At 40.8% G+C, this 22,392-nt stretch overlaps 1 protein-coding gene across 5 annotated transcripts in view; it reads left to right on the forward strand.

The window, feature by feature from the left end:
* Positions 1-22,392, forward strand: part of EHBP1 (EH domain binding protein 1) — a 1,033,533-nt gene that overhangs the window by 873,946 nt on the left and 137,195 nt on the right. For all 5 annotated transcript variants that reach the window (XM_053712059.1, XM_053712060.1, XM_053712061.1 and 2 more), the window contains one exon: positions 21,510-21,648. In XM_053712059.1, the coding sequence (XP_053568034.1) occupies positions 21,510-21,648 (139 nt within the window). The remainder of the gene's footprint in view (positions 1-21,509; positions 21,649-22,392) is intronic.

A 22,392-nucleotide genomic window follows, 5' to 3' on the forward strand; every position in this document is an offset into this window, starting at 1 on the left:
ACGCTTAATAGCATTTGTAAGCAGATTTGGAAAAATGTTGCGCTTTTTTTACTTCTTAAAGGCGCAGTACTTGTGTTTTCAAAATTAGTTTTTTTCAATAAATAAAGTGTTTTCACGACCTTTGTGGTTATTACTAGCCTGTTCAACATGTCTGACATTGAGGAAAGTCAATGCTCTATGTGTTTAGAAGACATTGTGGAACCCCTACTTACATTGTGTCCTTTTTGTACTGAAAGGGCCTTACACTGCAAAGAACATATTTTAGGTGATAAAAGTATGTTTAAGGATGATTCTCAGTTTGAAGAGAATCAGGTTATGCCATCCAATTCTCCCCAAGTGTCACAACCTTTAACGCCCACTCAAGCGACGCCAAGTACTTCTAGTGCGTCTAATTCTTTTACTCTGCAAGATATGGCTGCAGTTATGTCTACTACCCTTACAGAGGTATTATTTAAACTGCCAGTTTTACAGGGTAAACGCAGTAGGTCAGGTATTAAGGTAAATACTGAGCCCTCTGATGCCTTATTGGCCATTTCCGATGTACCCTCACAGTGCTCTGATTTGGGGGTCGGGAATTGCTGTCTGAGGGAGAACTTTCAGATTCAGGAAATGTGTTGCCTCAGGCAGATTCGTACATGATGTCCTTTAAATTTAGGATTGAACACCTCCGTCTGTTACTCCGGGAGGTTTTAGCGACTCTGGATGATTGTGACCCTATTGTGATACCACCAGAGAAATTGTGTAAGATGGACAAATATCTAGAGGTGTCTACTTACACTGATGTTTTTCCAGTCCCTAAAATAATTTTGGACATTGTTACAAAGGAATGGGATAGACTGGGCATCCCATTCTCTCCCCCTCCTAATTTTAAGAAAATGTTTCCCATATCTGACACCATTCGGGATTCTTGGCAAACGGTCCCTAAGGTGGAGGGAGCTATTTCTACCCTAGCTAAGCGTACAACTATACCTATTGAGGACAGTTGTGCTTTCAAAGATCCTATGGATAAAAAATTAGAGGGTCTTCTAAAGAAATTGTTTATTCATCAGGGTTTTCTTCTACAACCTATAGCTTGCATTGTTCCAGTTACTACTGCAGCAGCTTTTTGGTTTGAGGCTCTAGAGGAGTCTCTTAAGGTTGACACCCCATTAGATTATATTTTGGATAGAATTAAGGCTCTCAAGCTCGCTAATTCTTTTATTACAGATGCCGCTTTTCAAATGGCTAAATTAGCGGCGAAAAATGCAGGCTTTGCCATCTTAGCGCGTAGAGCATTATGGCTCAAGTCTTGATTTGCTGATGTGTCATCAAAATCTAAGCTGTTAGCTATTCCTTTTAAAGGTAAGACCCTATTCTGGCCTGAATTAAAGGAAATCATTTCTGACATTACTGGAGGTAAAGGTCATGCCCTGCCTCAGGATAAGGCTGTGAAGATGAGGGGTAAACAAAATAATTTTTGTTCCTTTCGAAACTTTAAAGGACCCTCGGCTTCCTCTTCCGCCACAAAGCAGGAAGGAAATTTTGCTCAATCCAAGTCAGTCTGGAAACGTAACCAGGCCTGGAACAAAGGTAAACAAGCCAAGAAGCCCACTGTTGCTACCAAGACAGCATGAAGGGCAGCCCCCGATCCGGGACCGGATTTAGTAGGGGGCAGACTTTCTCTCTTTGCTCAGGCATGGGCATTGGAAATTGTGACCCAGGGGGGTATCAGCTGGAATTCAAGGAATTTCTCCCACGAGGGAGGTTTCATCTTTCACGTTTGTCTGTAGACCAGACAAAAAGAGAGGCGTTCTTACGCTGTGTAAAAGACCTCTATACCATGGGAGTAATTTGCCCAGTTCCAAAACTAGAACAGGGACAAGGGTTTTACTCAAATCTGTTCGTGGTTCCCAAAAAGGAGGGAACTTTCAGACCAATTTTAGATCTCAAATTCCTAAACAAATTTCTCAGAGTCCCATCATTCAAGATGGAGACTATACAAACAATTTTGCCAATGATCAAGGAGGGTCAATATATGACTACCGTGGACTTGAAGGATGCATACCTTCATATTCCTATCCACAAGGATCATCATCAGTTCCTAAGGTTTGCCTTCCTTGATTTGCAAGAATCAAACAGGAGAGAGCTTCAGTAATCCTGATAGCGCCTGCGTGGTCACGCAGGACTTCGTATGGAGATCTAGTGGACATGTCATCTCTGCCACCGTGGAAACTGCCATTGAGACCGGACCTTCTCATTCAAGGTCCGTTCCAACATCCCAATCTAAATTCTCTGCAGCTGACTGCTTGGAGATTGAACGCTTAGTCATATCTAAGCCGGGATTCTCCGACTCAGCCATTGATACTTTGATTCAGGCTCGCAAGCCTGTCACGAGAAAGATTTATCATAAGATATGGCGTAAATATCTTTGTTGGTGCGAATCCAAGGGCTACTCATGGAGTAGGGTTAAGATTCCTAGGATTTTGTCCTTTCTCCAAGAAGGATTGGAGAAGGGATTATCAGCTAGTTCCTTAAAGGGACAAATTTCTGGTTTGTCAATTTTACTATACAAGCGTCTGGCAGATGTCCCAGACGTTCAGTCTTTTTGTCAGGCTTTAATCAGAATCAAGCCTGTGTTTAAACCTATTGCTCCGCCATGGAGTTTGAATTTAGTTCTCAATGTTCTTAAAGGGGTTCCGTTTGAACCCATGCATTCCATAGATATTAAACTATTATCTTGGAAAGTTTTGTTTTTAGTTGCTATCTCTTCGGCTCGAAGAGTTTGAGCTTTCTGCGTTGCAATGTGATTCGCCTTATCTTATATTCCATTCTGATAAGGTGGTTTTGCGTACTAAACCTGGATTTATTCCTAAGGTCGTTTCTAATAAAAATATTAATCAGGAAATTGTTGTTCCTTCCTTTTGTCCTAATCCTTCTTCTAAGAAGGAACGTCTCTTACATAACTTGGACGTGGTTCGGGCTTTGAAGTTTTACTTACAAGCGACCAAGGATTTCCGTCAAACATCTTCTCTATTCGTTGTTTATTCTGGAAGACATAGGGGTCAAAAAGCTACGGCTACCTCTCTTTCATTTTGGCTGAAAAGCATCAGCCGCCTGGCATACGAGACTGCTGGACAGCAGCCCCCTGAAAAGGTTACGGCTCATTCTACTAGAGCTGTGGCTTCCACATGGGCTTTTAAAAACGATGCTTCTGTTGAACAGATTTGTAAGGCTGCGACTTGGTCCTCCCTTCATACTTTTTCCAAATTTTACAAATTTGATACTTTTGCTTCTTCTGAGGCTATTTTTGGGAGAAAAGTTCTTCAAGCAGTGGTGCCTTCCGTTTAGGTCTGTCTTGTCCCTCCCGTTCATCCGTGTCCTGTTGCTTTGGTATTGTATCCACAAGTAAGGATGAATCCGTGGACTTGTCGTATCTAGTAGAAGAAAAGGAAATTTATGCTTACCTGATAAATTGATTTTCTCTTGTAAGATGTATCGAGTCCACGGATTCATCCTTTACTTGTGGGATATTCTTCTTCCCAACAGGAAGTGGCAAAGAGAGCACACAGCAGAGCTGTCCATATAGCTCCCCCTCTAGCTCCACCCCCCAGTCATTCTCTTTGCCGGCTCTAAGAATCGGAAGAGTAAAGTGATGTGGTGTTAGAATTGTAGTTTTTATTTTCTACAAGCAAGAGTTTGTTATTTTAAATGGTACCGGTGTGTACTATTTACTCTCTAGCAGAAAGGGGATGAAGATTTCTGCAGGGAGGAAGATGATTTTTAGCATGTTGTAACTAAACTCCACTGCTGTTCCCACACAGGACTGACGAGTACAAGAGAACTTCAGTTGGGGGGAACGGTTTGCAGGTTAGGCTGCAATGAGGTATGTTCAGTCATTTATTTCTAGACAAGACTGTGATAATGCTAGAAAAGACTGTTAATATCCCCATGAGGGAGGGTAAGCTGTATTCAGAGACTAAGTATAGAATTTCAAGCTTACATAACAGGGCTAGTTTATGCTGGTTGACGCTACTTCAGGGCAAACGGTTTTTTATTGAAAATATCGTTTTTTGAGACACTTTGAAGGTTCCTTTGGGTTTCTTTCAGGGGTTATTACCCACATGGCTATTACTAAAACACTTGGGAGTGTTTCTTTAGGCCTCACAAGCACCGGAGTGTGGTGGGAGGGGCCAAATTTCACGTCTCAGATGCGCAGTTATTTTGACTAGACGTTCAGGCTGTTTCACATGGAGGGTCCTGCTGCAGTTTGAGGGCCTATAAGAAGCTTTTTCCCCACAAATCTGGTTCCTAAGGGAAGGTAGGGTCACAGCAGAGCTGTGGCAAGGTGCTGAATTTTCTTTAACCGTTTTTTTTTTTTTACTACTGTCGATCCGGTTTGGGCATTAAGGGGTTAATCGTTTCTATTGCTAGTGGTGCAATCTTACTAATGCTTAAAGGCACAGTACCGTTTTTTTCAAAGTGTGTTTTTACTTGATTAAAGTGATTTCCAAGCCTGTTTATATTACTACTAGTCTGTTAAACAACATCACGACTGTAGCTTACGTCAATCATCAAGGGGGAACAAGGAGTTCCCTTGCAATGATGGAAGTGACAAAAATAATCCGGTGGGCGGAGGATCACTCTTGCCATCTCTCAGCAATTCACATCCCAGGAGTAGACAACTGGGAGGCGGATTTTCTAAGTCGTCAGACTTTTCACCTGGGGGAGTGGGAACTCCACCCGGAGGTATTTGCCCAGCTGACTCAGCTATGGGGCACTCCAGAATTGGATCTGATGGCGTCCCGTCAGAACACCAAGCTTCCTCTTTACAGGGCCAGATCCCGGGATCCCCAGGCGGTGCTGGTAGATGCTCTAGCAGCGCCTTGGTCCTTCAATCTGGCCTATGTTTTTCCACCGTTTCCTCTCCTCCCTCGTCTGGTTGCCAGAATCAAGCAGGAGGGGGCTTCAGTGATTCTAATAGCGCCTGCGTGGCCACGCAGGACCTGGTATGCAGACCTAGTGGACATGTCATCTGTTCCACCATGGACACTACCAATGAGGCAGGACCTTCTAATACAAGGTCCTTTCAAACATCCAAATCTAATTTCTCTGCATCTGACTGCTTGGAGATTGAACGCCTAATTCTATCAAAGCGTGGTTTCTCTGAGTTGGTTATTGATACCCTGATTTAGGCTAGAAAGCCTGTCACCAGGAAAATCTACCATAAGATTTGGCGAAAATATCTTTTTTTGGTGCAAATCCAAGGGTTACTCATGGAGTAAGATTAGGATTCCCAGGATATTGTCCTTTCTCCAAGAAGGATTGGAGAAAGGATTATCAGCTAGTTCCTTAAAAGGACAGATATCTGCTTTGTCAATTCTTTTACACAAACGTCTGGCAGAGGTACCAGGCTTTAGTCAGAATCAAGCCTGTCTATAGAACTGTGGCTCCGCCATGGAGTCTGAATCTAGTTCTTTCAGTTCTACAAGGGGTTCCGTTTGAACCTTTACATTCCATAGATATTAAGCTTTTATCTTGGAAAGTTTTGTTTTTGGTAGCTATCTCTTCTGCTCGAAGAGTTTCAGAGTTATCTGCTTTACAGTGTGATTCACCTTACCTGGTTTTCCATGCAGATAAGGTAGTTTTGCGTACCAAACCTGGTTTTCTTCCTAAGGTTGTGTCTAATAAGAATATTAACCAGGAAATTGTTGTTCCTTCTCTGTGTCCTAATCCTTCTTCGAAGAAGGAACGTCTGTTACACAATCTTGATGTGGTTCGTGCTTTAAAGTTCTATTTACAAGCAACTAAGGATTTCAGACAAACAACTTCATTGTTTGTTATCTATTCTGGTAAGAGGAGAGGTCAGAAGGCGACTGCTACCTCTTTCCTTTTGGCTGAAAAGCATCATCCGTTTGGCCTATGAGACTGCTGGCCAGCAGCCTCCCGAAACAATTACTGCTCATTCTACCAGAGCAGTGGCTTCCACGTGGGCTTTTAAAAATGAGGCTTCTGTTGAACAGATTTGCAAGGCAGCGACTTGGTCTTCGCTGCATACTTTTTCCAAATTTTACAAATTCGATACTTTTGCTTCTTCGGAGGTTATTTTTGGGAGAAAGGTTTTACAAGCAGTGGTGCCTTCCGTTTAAGGTTCCTGTCTTGTTCGCTCCCTTCATCCGTGTCCTAAAGCTTTGGTATTGGTATCCCACAAGTAAAGGATGAATCCGTGGACTCGATACATCTTACAAGAGAAAACAGAATTTATGCTTACCTGATAAATTACTTTCTCTTGTGATGTATCGAGTCCACGGCCCGCCCTGGCTATTAAGTCAGGTAGTGTTTTTGTTTAAACTACAGTCACCACTGCACCCTATGGTTTCTCCTTTTTTCTTCCTAACCTTCGGTCGAATGACTGGGGGGTGGAGCTAGAGGGGGAGCTATATGGACAGCTCTGCTGTGCGCTCTCTTTGCCACTTCCTGTTGGGAAGGAGAATATCCCACAAGTAAAGGATGAATCCGTGGACCCGATACATCACAAGAGAAAGTAATTTATCAGGTAAGCATAAATTCTGTTTCTTCTAAGATACGACGAGTCCACGGCCCTCCCTGTCATTTTTAGACAGATTATATTTTTGTTTTTCAAAACTTCAGTCACCTCTGCACCTTTTAGCTTTTCTTTTCCTATACCTTCGGTCGAATGACTGGGGGCGGAGAGAAGGGAGGAGCTATATATACAGCTCTGCTGTGGTGCTCTTTGCCACTTCCTGTTAGCAGGAGTATAATATCCCACAAGTAAGGATGAATCCGTGGACTCGTTTTATCGTAGAAGAAATCAATTTATCAGGTAAGCATAAATTTCCTTTTTTAGAAGACATCCCAAAGTATTGATCTAGGCCCATTTTGGTATATTTCATGCCACCATTTCACCGCCAAATGTGATCAAATAAAAAAAATGGTTCACTTTTTCACAAATTTTTTCACAAACTTTAGGTTTCTCACATAAATTATTTACAAACAACTTGTGCAATTATGGCATAAATGGTTGTAAATTCTTCTCTGGGATCCCCTTTGTTCAGAAATAGCAGACTTATATGGCTTTGGCGTTGCTTTTTGGTAATTAGAAGGCTGCTAAATGCCACTGCGCACCACACGTGTATTATGCCCAGCAGTGAAGGGGTTAATTAGGGAACATGTAGGGAGCTTGTAGAGTTAATTTTAGCTTTAGTGTAGTAGACAACCCCAAGTATTGATCTAGGCCCATTTTGGTATATTTAATGCCACCATATCACCGCCAAATGCGATAACATTAAAAAATGTTAAGTTTTTCGCAATTTTAGGTTTCTCACAGAAATTATTTACAAACAGCTTGTGCAATTATGGCACAAATGGTTGTAAATGCTTCTCTGGGATCCCCTTTGTTCAGAAATAGCAGACATATATGACTTTGGCGATGCTTTTTGGTAATTAGAAGGCCGCTAAATTCCGCTGCACATCACATGTGTATTATGTCTAGCAGTTAAGGGCTTAATTCGGAGAGCTTGCAGGGTTAATTTTAGCTTTAGTGTAGAGATCAGCCTCCCACCTGACACATCAGACCCCCTGATCCCTCCCAAACCGCTCTCTTCCCTCCCACACCCCACAATTGTCCCTGCCATCTTAAGTACTGGCAGAAAGTCTGCCAGTACTAAAATTAAAGGTATTTTTTTATTTTTTTAAGCATATTTACATATGCTGCTATGTAGGATCTCCCTTAGCCCCAAACTTCCCTGATCCCCCCCCCCAAACAGCTCTCTAACCCTCCCCCTCTACATTATTGGGAGCCATCTTGGGTACTGGCAGCTGTCTGCCAGTACCCAGTTTACACAAAAAAAAAATATATTTTTTATTTTTTTTCCCACTTTTCTGTAGTGTAGCTTCCCCACCCCTTCCCAGATCACTTAGTTTATTCATTTTAAAAAAAATGTATTCTCCCTCTCTCCCACTTAATTTAAAAAAAATTGTTCCATAGTGTAATGGTTCCCACCCGCTCCCTCCCCGTGCACGCGCCCGCCCGCCTCCCCCCATGCACGGGTGGCGTCCCCAGCTACCCCGCCCACCTCTGCAGACAGAAAGCCATCGATGGCCAACCACCCGCCTCCCAAGTCGGCTCCCACCCACCAACGATTGCTGCCATCGATGTCCTGTGCAGAGAGGGCCACAGAGTGCAGAGGCATCACTGCAATAACCGGAAAGCGGCTGGAAGCGATCAGGATCGCTTCCAGCTGCTTTCAACCCCAACGTCATACAGGGTACGTCGCTGGTCTTTAAAGACCAGTTTGTGCAAGATGTACCCTGTACGACGTATGTCCTTAAGGGGTTAAAGGGTCAGCATACTGTAAAATAGTTTTTCCCTTAAAGGGACATAAAACCCAAATTTTTTCTTTAATGATTCAGATAGAGCATGCAATTTTAAATAACTTTCCAGTTTATTTCTATCCTCTAATTTGATTTGTTATCTTTGTATGCTTTGTTCAAAGTATTTACATAGGTAGGCTCAGAAGTTGCTGATTGGGTGCTGCACATTTATGCATCTTGACATTGGTTTTCAGCAAGCTCCCAGTAATGCATTGCTGCTCCTTCAAAAAAAGATACCAAGAGAATGTTGCAAATTAGATAGTTGAAGTAAATTGGAAGTTGTTTGAAATTGTATGATCAATCTGAATCATGAGAGAAAAAATGTGGGTTTCATGTCCTTTTAATATGTTTACAAACACCAACTTAAGAGTATAAAATGCATGAGAAATTGATTATTTTGGTTTATTTTTGTATATAAAATAGCTGGTTTTGTTTTTTTTAAATCACAACTATTACAATTATTTTGGATGTGCAGTGTTGGTGGCCTTTTTATCTAGTTCTTCACGTGGATCTTTTTTTTATGAATTCCATAGAAATTAGAAAGTCAAGAAATGCATTCCCTTGACAGGTGTTGCCAAACCTGTTCAGAAGTTAGGAGCCAGCACAAAAACTAAGGAACCAAAAATGTTTGGACATATATATATATATATATATATATATATATATATATATATATATATATATATATAAAATTGTACTGCACAAAAACACCTACTATTTCCCCAATGTATCTAGTCTAATGCAATCCTGAGTGTATTTAACAGTTCTAATATAGGTTCAAAAAAGAGATAAAAGTAAAATTCTGTCCGCTTTAGGACTTTGACCATTGAATTGTAATAATTATACAACAGTGCAGTAGATCAGCACCCTATGGGAGAATACAGTAATGGTAAATCATAGCTGTACAAACTGCTCTACACATCAGACCTGAAGCGCACTCCTGTTACGGAGAGAAACCGTGCATGCGCATTACATTCTTATAATTTATTTATTATACCTTGCTGCAAGTAAAATATTTAACAAAATAAATATTTCCTTTCCGTGTATAAATATATTAAAGGGAATTTAAATTTTGAAGGTAAAGTTCCCGGTTTTTAAAAATTCGATTAAAAACAGGAGCAATTTAAGTCATCAAAACTTACATTTCACTCGTGTTGTGAGCAGCTCCAGCTTCCTCCGGTCGTCGCAATCCATTTCTGACGTCATAAATTATGGATAGGTCATCCTCCAATCACGACTCAACCCCCCCCCCCCCCCCCGGGGAATCAGTGTCTGATTCAACGCCGTGATTGGAGGAAGCCGGAATCCTCATTTTAGACCCAGGAAGAGGCTTTGCAATGGGTGGAGGAAGCTGGAGCTGCTGTCAAGTTTAAAAGGTAAGTATTTTTTCACAACACAAGTGAAATGTAAATTTTGATGACTTAAAGTTCCCTTGTTTTTAATCAAATTTTTAAAAACGGGCACTTTAGCATCAAAATTTACATTGACTTTAATGCAGCATTTTACCACAAAGACTGTTACTCATAAATTACAAACTGTCAAAATAACTGTTGAACATATAAATAAACATTAGAATGATAAAAATACAGTGACCGCTTGCATTATATCCACTTACTGGCAAGCATCCAAGTAGACAGTGAATCGGAATATAAGCTCTCATTCACCATTTACTTGAATATCACTGGTGACTCCCCTTGGGCTTAAAAGCATGTGCGCCATAGTATCCTTTTTATTGGATTAGCATGTCACAGACTTCCATACATAATTTGCATCTGTGTTTCCACTGCTCTTTCTAAACACTGAGCCTTATGGCAACGATTTTGATTGGATGCCACACGTAAATGATAAAAACAAAATAGAGTAGAAAAGGGGGCAGTCAGAGGATTGTGAGAAGCGGAAGAAGATTTGGTATGAAATTAACAACTTAGATGCGGTTATCTTATAAAATGAAAACGGTATAAGCATATCAGCACAAAGATTTGGGCCTAGATTTAGAGTTCGGCGGTAGCCGTCAAAACCAGCGTTAGAGGCTCCTAACGCTGGTTTTGGCCGCCCGCTGGTATTTGGAGTCAGTGATTAAAGGGTCTAACGCTCACTTTTCAGCCGCGACTTTTCCATACCGCAGATCCCCCTACGCCATTTGCGTAGCCTATCTTTTCAATGGGATCTTTCTAACGCCGGTATTTAGAGTCGTTTCTGCAGTGAGCGTTAGAGCTCTAACGACAAGATTCCAGCCGCCTGAAAATAGCAGGAGTTAAGAGCTTTCTGGCTAACGCCGGTTTATAAAGCTCTTAACTACTGTACCCTAAAGTACACTAACACCCATAAACTACCTATGTACCCCTAAACCGAGGTCCCCCCCACATCGCCGCCACTCGATTAAAAATTTTAACCCCTAATCTGCCGACCGCCACCTACGTTATACTTATGTACCCCTAATCTGCTGCCCCTAACCCCGCCGACCCCTATATTACATTTATTAACCCCTAATCTGCCCCCCACAACATCGCCGCCAGCTACTTAAAATAATTAACCCCTAATCTTCCGACCGCAAAGCGCCGCCACCTACGTTATCCCTATGTACCCCTAATATGCTACCCCTAACACCGCCGACCCCTATATTATATTTATTATCCCCTAATCTGCCCTCCCTAACATCGCCGACACCTACCTTCAATTATTAACCCCTAATCTTCCGATCGGAGCTCACCGCTATTCTAATAAATGTATTAACCCCTAAAGCTAAGTCTAACCCTAACACTAACACCCCCCTAAGTTAAATATAATTTACATCTAACGAAATAAATTAACTCTTATTAAATAAATTAATCCTATTTAAAGCTAAATACTTACCTGTAAAATAAACCCTAATATAGCTACAATATAAATTATAATTATATTTTAGCTATTTTAGGATTAATATTTATTTTACAGGCAACTTGGTATTTATTTTAACTAGGTACAATAGCTATTAAATAGTTAAGAACTATTTAATAGTTACCTAGTTAAAATAATTACAAAATTACCTGTAAAATAAATCCTAACCTAAGATATAATTAAACCTAACACTACCCTATCAATAAAATAATTAAATAAACTACCTACAATTACCTACAATTAACCTAACACTACACTATCAATAAATAAATTAAATACAATTGCTACAAATAAATACAATTAAATAAACTAGCTAAAGTACAAAAAATAAAAAAGAACTAAGTTACAGAAAATAAAAAAATATTTACAAACATAAGAAAAATATTACAACAATTTTAAACTAATTACACCTACTCTAAGCCCCCTAATAAAATAACAAAGCCCCCCAAAATAAAAAATTCCCTACCCTATTCTAAATTTAAAAAGTTACAAGCTCTTTTACCTTACCAGCCCTGAACAGGGCCCTTTGCGGGGCATGCCCCAAGAAGTTCAGCTCTTTTGCCTGTAAAAGAAAACATACAATACCCCCCCCCCAACATTACAACCCACCACCCACATACCCCTAATCTAACCCAAACCACCCTTAAATAAACCTAACACTAATCCCCTGATGATCTTCCTACCTTGTCTTCACCATACCAGGTTCACCGATCCGTCCTGGCTCCGATATCTTCATCCAACCCAAGCGGGGGCTAGACATCCACTGAAGAAGTCCAGAAGAGGCTCCAAAGTCTTCATCCTATCCGGCAAGAAGAGGACATCCGGACCGGCAAACATCTTCTCCAAGCCGCATCTTCTATCTTCTTCCATCCGGTGCGGAGCGGGTCCATCTTGAAGCAGGCGACGCGGATCCATCCTCTTCTTCCGATGTCTCCCGACGAATGACGGTTCCTTTAAGGGACGTCATCCAAGATGGCGTCCCTCGAATTCCGATTGGCTGATAGGATTCTATCAGCCAATCGGAATTAAGGTAGGAATTTTCTGATTGGCTGATGGAATCAGCCAATCAGAATCTAGTTCAATCCGATTGGCCGATCCAATCAGCCAATCAGATTGAGCTCGCATTCTATTGGCTGATCGGAACAGCCAATAGAATGCGAGCTCAATCTGATTGGCTGATTGGATCAGCCAATCGGATTGAACTTGATTCTGATTGGCTGATTCCATCAGCCAATCAGAAAATTCCTACCTTAATTCCGATTGGCTGATAGAATCCTATCAGCCAATCGGAATTCGAGGGACGCCATCTTGGATGACGTCCCTTAAAGGAACCGTCATTCGTCGGGAGACATCGGAAGAAGAGGATGGATCCGCGTCGCCTGCTTCAAGATGGACCCGCTCCGCACCGGATGGAAGAAGATAGAAGATGCGGCTTGGAGAAGATGTTTGCCGGTCCGGATGTCCTCTTCTTGCCGGATAGGATGAAGACTTTGGAGCCTCTTCTGGACTTCTTCAGTGGATGTCTAGCCCCCGCTTGGGTTGGATGAAGATATCGGAGCCAGGACGGATCGGTGAACCTGGTATGGTGAAGACAAGGTAGGAAGATCATCAGGGGATTAGTGTTAGGTTTATTTAAGGGTGGTTTGGGTTAGATTAGGGGTATGTGGGTGGTGGGTTGTAATGTTGGGGGGGGGGTATTGTATGTTTTCTTTTACAGGCAAAAGAGCTGAACTTCTTGGGGCATGCCCCGCAAAGGGCCCTGTTCAGGGCTGGTAAGGTAAAAGAGCTTGTAACTTTTTAAATTTAGAATAGGGTAGGGAATTTTTTATTTTGGGGGGCTTTGTTATTTTATTAGGGGGCTTAGAGTAGGTGTAATTAGTTTAAAATTGTTGTAATATTTTTCTTATGTTTGTAAATATTTTTTTATTTTCTGTAACTTAGTTCTTTTTTATTTTTTGTACTTTAGCTAGTTTATTTAATTGTATTTATTTGTAGCAATTGTATTTAATTTATTTATTGATAGTGTAGTGTTAGGTTTAATTGTAGGTAATTGTAGGTAGTTTATTTAATTATTTTATTGATAGGGTAGTGTTAGGTTTAATTATATCTTAGGTTAGGATTTATTTTACAGGTAATTTTGTAATTATTTTAACTAGGTAACTATTAAATAGTTCTTAACTATTTAATAGCTATTGTACCTAGTTAAAATAAATACCAAGTTGCCTGTAAAATAAATATTAATCCTAAAATAGCTAAAATATAATTATAATTTATATTGTAGCTATATTAGGGTTTATTTTACAGGTAAGTATTTAGCTTTAAATAGGAATAAGTTATTTAATAAGAGTTAATTTATTTCGTTAGATGTAAATTATATTTAACTTAGGGGGGTGTTAGTGTTAGGGTTAGACTTAGCTTTAGGGGTTAATACATTTATTAGAATAGCGGTGAGCTCCGATCGGAAGATTAGGGGTTAATAATTGAAGGTAGGTGTCGGCGATGTTAGGGAGGGCAGATTAGGGGTTAATACTATTTATGATAGGGTTAGTGAGACGGATTAGGGGTTAATAACTTTATTATAGTAGCGCTCAGGTCCGCTCGGCAGATTAGGGGTTAATAAGTGTAGGTAGGTGTCGGCGACGTTGTGGGGGGCAGATTAGGGGTTAATAAATATAACATAGGGGTCGGCGATGTTAGGGCAGCAGATTAGGGGTACATAGGGATAACGTAGGTTGCGGCGGTTTACGGAGCGGAAGATTAGGGGTTAAAACTGTAATGCAGGGGTCAGCGATAGCGGGGGCGGCAGATTAGGGGTTAATAAGTGTAAGGTTAGGGGTGTTTAGACTCGGGGTACATGTTAGAGTGTTAGGTGCAGACGTAGGAAGTGTTTCCCCATAGGAAACAATGGGGCTGCGTTAGGAGCTGAACGCTGCTTTTTTGCAGGTGTTAGGTTTTTTTTCAGCTCAAACAGCCCCATTGTTTCCTATGGGAGAATCGTGCACGAGCACGTTTTTGATGCCGGCCGCGTCCGTAAGCAACTCTGGTATCGAGAGTTGCATTTGCGGTAAAAATGCCCTACGCTCCTTTTTTGGAGCCTAACGCAGCATTTGATTAAACTCTCGATACCAGAGTTAAATTTATGGTGCGGCCAGAAAAAAGCCCGCGGAGCGTTAACAGCCCTTTTACCGCCGAACTCTAAATCTAGGCCTTGGTTAATACAAAGTCAACAGTGCAAGTTTCACATCACTTTAAAGGGATAGCATACCCAATTTCTCTTGCAAGGTGTATCCAGTCCACGGATTCATCCTTTACTTGTGGGATATTCTCATTCACTACAGGAAGTAGCAAAGAGAGCACACAGCAAAGCTGTCCATATAGCTCCCCCTCTAGCTCCACCCCCCAGTCATTCTCTTTGCTGGCTCTAAGCACTAGGGTCTCTCTCAGGAGTGTAAAGTGAATGTGGTGTTAGAATTGTAGTTTTATTATCTTCAATCAAAAGTTTGTTATTTTAAATGGTACCGGTTTGTACTATTTACTCTCTAGCAGAAAAGTGATGAAGATTTCTGCTGAGAGGAAAATGATTTTAGCATGTTGTAACTAAAATCCATTGCTGTTCCCACACAGGACTGAGGAGTACCAGAAAACTTCAGTTGGGGGGAACAGTTTGCAGGATGAACTGCAATAAGGTATGTTCAGTCATTTATTTCTAGACAAGACTGAGATAATGCTAGAAGAGACTGACAATATCCCCATGAGGGGAGGGTAAGCTATGTTCACAGACTTGGTAAGGAATTGAATGCTTACATAATAGGGCTAATTATGCTGGTTGACACTTATTCAGGGCAATCGATTGTTTGGCTAAGGAAAAATCGTTTTGCAAGACACTTTGAAAGCCCTTTTGGGGGTTTTTCTAGGGTTATTACCACATGGCTGTTTTTTTAGTCACTTAGGAGTGATTTGCTAGGCCTCTCAGCTCCGGAGTAGAGTGGGAGGGGCCTAATTGCCTCAGATGCACAGTTAGAATTGCAGAGAAGTTCATGCTGTTTCACATGGAGGGTCCTGCTGATGTTTGAGGGCCTAAAAGAAGCTATATTCCCCCAAATCTGGTCCCTAAGGGAAGGTATGGCCACAGCAAGGCTGAGGCAAGGGTCTGTAGTGATTTAACCAGGTGTTGGCTTTAGGCTGCTCCGGTTTGGGCATTAAGGGGTTAATCGTTTTGAAACTTGGGGTGCAATCTTATTAAGGCTTTAGCTACATACTGTGAACATTTCAGAAAGATTGCATTTTTCACCGTTTTGTAAAATTCTGTGCTCTTTTTATCTCTTAAAGGCACAGTAACGTTTTTTTTCAAATTGTGTTTTTTATTTGATTAAAGTGATTCCAAGCCTGTTTGTGTACTCTACTAGTCTGTTAAACATGTCTGACACTAAGGAAAATCCTTGTTCAATGTGTTTAGAAGCCATGGTGGAACCCCCTCTCAGAATGTGTCCCACTTGTACTGATATGTCTATACACTTTAAAGATCATATTGTTACACTTAAGAATGTGGCCCAAGATAATTCTCAGACTGAAGGTAACGAGGGTAGCCCGTCTGCCTCTCCCCAAGTGTCACAACCAGTTACGCCCGCGCAAGCGACGCCTAGTACCTCTAGTGCGTCTAACCCTTTTACATTACAAGACTTAGCGGCAGTCATGGATAATTCTCTTACAGCCTTCTTATCTAAACTGCCTGTGTTACCTGCAAAGCGTGATAGCTCCGTTTTAAGAACAGATTATGAGCATTCTGACGCTTTGGTAGCCGTATCCGATATACCCTCACAACGCTCTGAAGTGGGAGCGAGGGATTTGATGTCTGAGGGAGAAGTATCTGATTCAGGAAGGGTTCCTCCCCAGACAGATTCAGATACATTGGTTTTTATATTTAAACTAGAACACCTCCGTGTTTTACTTAGGGAGGTATTAGCTACTCTGGATGACTGTGACCCTTTGGTGATCCCAGAGAAATTGTGTAAAATGGACAAGTACCTAGAGGTCCCTGTTTACACGGATGCGTTTCCGGTCCCTAAGAGGATTGCGGATATCGTTACTAGGGAGTGGGATAGGCCAGGTGTCCCTTTTGTCCCCCCTCCTGTTTTTAAGAAAATGTTCCCCATATCTGACCCCATGCGGGACTCGTGGCAGACGGTCCCTAAGGTGGAGGGGGCTGTTTCTACACTAGCTAAACGCACAACCATACCAATTGAAGACAGTTGTGCTTTTAAAGACCCTATGGATAAAAAATTAGAGGGTTTACTTAAGAAAATTTTTGTTCAACAAGGTTTTCTTCTCCAACCTATTGCCTGCATTATTCCTGTAACTACTGCAGCTGCTTTCTGGTTTGAGGCGCTGGAAGACTCGCTCCAGACGGAGACCTCATATGAGGAAATTATGGATAGAATTAAGGCTCTAAAGATAGCTAATTCTTTTATCCATTCGGACAATCTTACCAATGATCCAGGAGGGTCAATATATGACTACCGTGGATCTAAAGGATGCGTATCTGCACATTCCTATCCACAAAGATCATCACCAGTTTCTCAGGTTCGCCTTTCTGGACAAGCATTTTCAGTTTGTGGCTCTTCCTTTCGGGTTGGCCACTGCTCCCAGAATTTTCACAAAGGTGCTAGGGTCCCTCCTGGCGGTTCTAAGACCGCGGGGCATTGCAGTGGCGCGTTACCTAGACGACATCTTTAATTCAGGCGTCAACTTTCCAAAGAACCAAGTCTCACACGGAGATTGTATTGGCCTTTCTGAGGTCTCACGGGTGGAAGGTGAACATCAAAAAGAGTTCTCTCTCCCCCCTCACAAGAGTTCCATTCCTAGGAACCCTGATAGACTCGGTAGAAATGAAAATATTTCTGACGGAGGTCAGAAAGCTAAAACTCTTAACTACTTGCCGAGCTCTTTATTCCATTCCTCGGCCATCTGTGGCTCAGTGCATGGAGACAATCGGACTAATGGTTGCGGCAATGGACATAGTCCCTTTTGCTCGGATACACCTCAGACCACTGCAACTATGCATGCTCAAACAGTGGAATGGGGATTATGCAGATTTGTCTCCTCAAATTCAGTTGGACCAGGAGACCAGAGATTCTCTTCTCTGGTGGTTGTCTCAGGATCACCTGTCTCAAGGAATATGTTCTGCAGGCCAGAGTGGATCATCGTAACGACCGACACCAGTCTGTTAGGCTGGGGTGCCGTCTGGGACTCCCTGAAAGCTCAGGGCTTATGGTCTCGGGAAGAAACTCTTCTCCCGATAAACATTCTGGAACTGAGGGCGATATTCAACGCTCTTCAGGCATGGCCTCAACTAGCGGTGGCCAAATTCATCAGATTTCAGTCGGACAACATCACGACTGCAGCTTACGTCAATCATCAGGGGGGAACAAAGAGTTCCCTAGCGATGACGGAAGTAACCAAAATAATCAGGTGGGCGGAGGATCACTCCTGCCATCTCTCAGCAATTCACATCCCAGGAGTAGACAACTGGGATGCGGATTTTCTAAGTCGTCAGACTTTTCACCCGGGGGAGTGGGAACTCCACCCGGAGGTATTTGCCCAGCTGACTCCGCTATGGGGCACCCCAGAGTTGGATCTGATGGTGTCCCGTCAGAACACCAAACTTCCTCTCTACGGGTCCAGGTCCAGGGATCCCAAGGCGGTATTGATAGATGCTCTAGCAGCGCCTTGGTCCTTCAATCTGGCTTATGTTTATCCACCGTTTCCTCTCCTCCCGTGTCTGGTTGCCAGAATCAAGCAGGAGAAGGCTTCGGTGATTCTGATAGCGCCTGCGTGGCCACGCAGGACTTGGTATGCAGACCTAGTGGACATGTCATCTGTCCCACCATGGACACTGCCAATGAGGCAGGATCTTCTAATACAGGGTCCATTCAAGCATCCAAATGTAGTTTCTCTACGTCTGACTGCTTGGAGATTGAACGCTTAATTCTATCAAAGCGTGGGTTCTCTGAGTCAGTTATAGATACTCTGATTCAGGCTAGAAAGCCTGTCACCAGGAAAATCTACCATAAGATATGGCGGAAATATCTTTGTTGGTGTGAATCCAAGGGTTACTCATGGAGTAAGATTAGGATTCCCAGGATATTGTCCTTTCTCCAAGAAGGACTGGAGAAAGGATTGTCAGCTAGTTCCTTAAAAGGACAAATATCTGCTTTGTCTATCCTGTTACACAAGCGTCTGGCAGAGGTACCAGACATTCAAGCAATTGCTCAGGCTTTAGTCAGAATCAAGCCTGTCTATAAACCCGTGGCTCCGCCATGGAGTTTGAATCTAGTTCTTTCAGTTCTTCAAGGGGTTCCGTTTGAACCTTTACATTCCATAGACATTAAGTTGTTATCTTGGAAAGTTTTGTTTTTTATAGCTATCTCTTCTGCTCGAAGAGTTTCAGAATTATCTGCCTTACAGTGTGATTCACCTTACCTGGTGTTCCACGCAGATAAGGTAGTTTTGCGTACCAAGCCTGGTTTTCTTCCTAAAGTTGTTTCTAACAAGAATATTAACCAGGAAATAGTGGTTCCTTCTCTGTGTCCTAATCCATCTTCGAAGAAGGAACGTCTATTACGCAATCTTGATGTAGTTCGTGCTTTAAAGTTCTATTTACAAGCAACTAAGGATTTCAGACAAACATCTTCCTTGTTTGTTATCTATTCTGGTAAGAGGAGAGGTCAGAAAGCGACTGCTACCTCTCTTTCCTTTTGGCTGAAAAGCATCATCCGTTTGGCCTATGAGACTACTGGCCAGCAGCCTCCTGAAAGAATTACTGCTCATTCTACCAGAGCAGTGGCTTCCACATGTGCTTTCAAAAATGTTGAACAGAATTGTAAGGCAGTGACTTGGTCTTCACTGCATACTTTTGCCAAATTTTACAAATTCGATACTTTTGCTTCTTCGGAGGCTATTTTTGGGAGAAAGGTTTTGCAAGCAGTGGTGCCTTCCATTTAAGGTACCTGTCTTGTTCCCTCCCTTCATCCGTGTCCTAAAGCTTTGGTATTGGTATCCCACAAGTAAAGGATGAATCCGTGGACTGGATACACCTTGCAAGAGAAAACAGAATTTATGCTTACCTGATAAATTACTTTCTCTTGCGGTGTATCCAGTCCACGGCCCGCCCTGGCATTTAAGTCAGGTAATTTTTTTTATTTAAACTACAGTCACCACTGCACCCTATGGTTTCTCCTTTTTCTTCCTAACCTTTGGTCGAATGACTGGGGGGTGGAGCTAGAGGGGGAGCTATATGGACAGCTTTGCTGTGTGCTCTCTTTGCTACTTCCTGTAGGGAATGAGAATATCCCACAAGTAAAGGATGAATCCGTGGACTGGATACACCGCAAGAGAAAGTAATTTATCAGGTAAGCATAAATTCTGGGGGTTTTTTCTTTCATTATTCAGATATAGCATGCAATTTTAAGCAACTGTCTAATGTACTCCTATTAATTTTTCTTCATTCTCTTGCTATCTTTATTTGAAAAGCAAGAATGTAAGCTTAGAAGCCAGCTGATTTTTGGTTCAGCACCTGGGTTGTGCTTGCTCATTGGTGGCTAAATGTAGCCACCAATCAGCAAGTGCTATCCAGGGTCTGAACCAAAAATGGCCAGTCTCCTTAGCTTAGATTCCTGCTTTTTCAAATAAAGATAGCAAAAGAAAGCAGAAAAATTGATAATAGGAGTAAAATAGAAAGTTACTTAAAATTGCATGCTCTACCTGCTTTTTCAAATAAAGATAGCAAAAGAAAGCAGAAAAATTGATAATAGGAGTAAAATAGAAAGTTACTTAAAATTGCATGCTCTACCTGAATCATGAAAGAAAAAAATGTGGATTTACTATCACTTTAATGAAAAATGAGGATTTCCCAGCAGAGTTTCCTAATTAAAAAATGACAGGTCCTTAAAATGGAACATCCAAATGCAAGCCTCACATCTTTTCTTATGCCTACAGACATGGGACAGACATGTTATTCTGTGCATCTGTATTGGGATTTAATCAGTCCCAACTTTGTTGGAGGTCCTCATGCTTACTTAAACTTTAGGGACCCAGCAAGCAAACACAGTACAGTGCCTAACCACATCACTATGTTCCCAGGCAGGTTTAAACCGCAGTGACACAGGAAGCAAACAGTGCAGCACGTTACTAGGTCCCCAAGCACAATAAGACTGCTGGGACCCAGCAATCATACAGATGGGGAGAACACGGTGTAGCAGTTGATACATTCACTCCAATAATGGCCACAGCATGCTGGGAAATGCAGTTCCCAGCCAGACCCTAGAGGAAACTTGTTTTAAAAAAATGCAAACCCTTTACTTCTTTAAAAATACCTGCAATTAAATAAATAAGTAATAGAAGGTCATTTTAGCAAAACTAATCTGGCATTGTTGCTTTTGATGGTGCTGTATTTTTGAGACTATGGATTCCATTTATTAAGCAGCGGATGCTGTTTCGGGGACCCATCATAAGACCACTACTGTATATGTGTGTGTATATATAATTATGTATGTATATATATATATATATATATATATATACTGTATATGTGTGTGTATATATAATTATGTATATATATATATATATACTGTATATGTGTGTGTGTATATATAATTATGTATATATATATACTGTATATGTGTGTGTATATATAATTATGTATATATATATATATATATACTGTATATGTGTGTGTGTGTATATATAATTATGTATATATATATATATACTGTATATGTGTGTGTATATATAATTATGTATATATATATATATATATACTGTATGTGTGTGTGTATATATAATTATGTATATATATATATACTGTATGTGTGTGTGTATATATAATTATGTATATATATATATATACTGTATGTGTGTGTGTATATATAATTATGTATATATATATATATATATATATACTGTATGTGTGTGTGTATATATAATTATGTATATATATATATACTGTATATGTGTGTGTATATATAATTATGTATATATATATATATATATATATATATATATATATATATATATACACACACATTCCTTTCAAGTCAGTTTTTTTCTTCATGTTCTTCCTTCTTCTTCTGTTCTTCAATGTTTTTCTACATTTAGCTGGCTTAGTTATCCTTGAAAGATTTGTTCTACATCAGACAACACGTTTGCTACAATTCACACCTATAATATGGCAGATCAAACATTTTTTTTCTTATTTTGTTCACTAGAATGGTATTGAAGATCTTCCCCCTGACCGTACACAGAAACTACCTGAACGCTTCAAAAATCCTGTTGTATTCAACAAAGATTCAACAGTCCGGAAAACACAGCTCCAGTCATTTAGCCAGTACGTGGAGACCAGGCCAGGTACACAGACTCTTTACATTTCCGAGTACTATGTCTATTTTAATTGATTAATTTTGTTTCTAACTTTTTTTTTCTTATCTTAAATGCTCATTAATTTAAACTATTGTGATTTTTTCTTTTTCTATAAAAGTGATGACATAAAGTTTCTGGGCTTTTATTACCTTATTTAAGTTCTATAAAAGTTTTGAGCAATTTAAAGGGACAGTCTAGTCAAAATTAAACTTTTATAATTCAGATAGGGCATGTAATTTTAAACAACTTTCCCATTTACTTTTATCATCAAATTTGCTTTGTTCCCTGAGTGGGATTTTTGAAAAGCTAAACCTAGCTAGGCTTAAACTGATTTCTAAACCGTTGAAAACCGCCTCTCAGCTCAGAGCATTTTGAAAGTTTTTCACAGTTAGATAGTACTAGTTCATGTGTCTCGTGTATATAGCATTGTGCTCACTCACATGGAGTTATTTAGGAGTCTGCACTGATTGGCTTAACTGCATGTTTGTCAAAATCACGGAAATAAGGGGGCAGTCTGCAGAGGCTTAGATACAAGGTAATCACAGGGGTAAAAAGTATATTAATATAACAGTGTTGGTTATGCAAAACTGGGTAATGGGTAATAAAGGGATTATCTATCTTTTTAAACAATAAAAAATCTGATGTAGACTGTCCCTTTAAATATTAGAAAATGGTTACATTAAAGAAACCTTAAGATAGCCCTGTTAATATGTTTGCTGTAACAGCATATTT

The sequence above is a fragment of the Bombina bombina genome, chromosome 4 (genome assembly GCF_027579735.1).
Source record: "Bombina bombina isolate aBomBom1 chromosome 4, aBomBom1.pri, whole genome shotgun sequence".
NCBI classification, from domain to species: domain Eukaryota; kingdom Metazoa; phylum Chordata; class Amphibia; order Anura; family Bombinatoridae; genus Bombina; species Bombina bombina.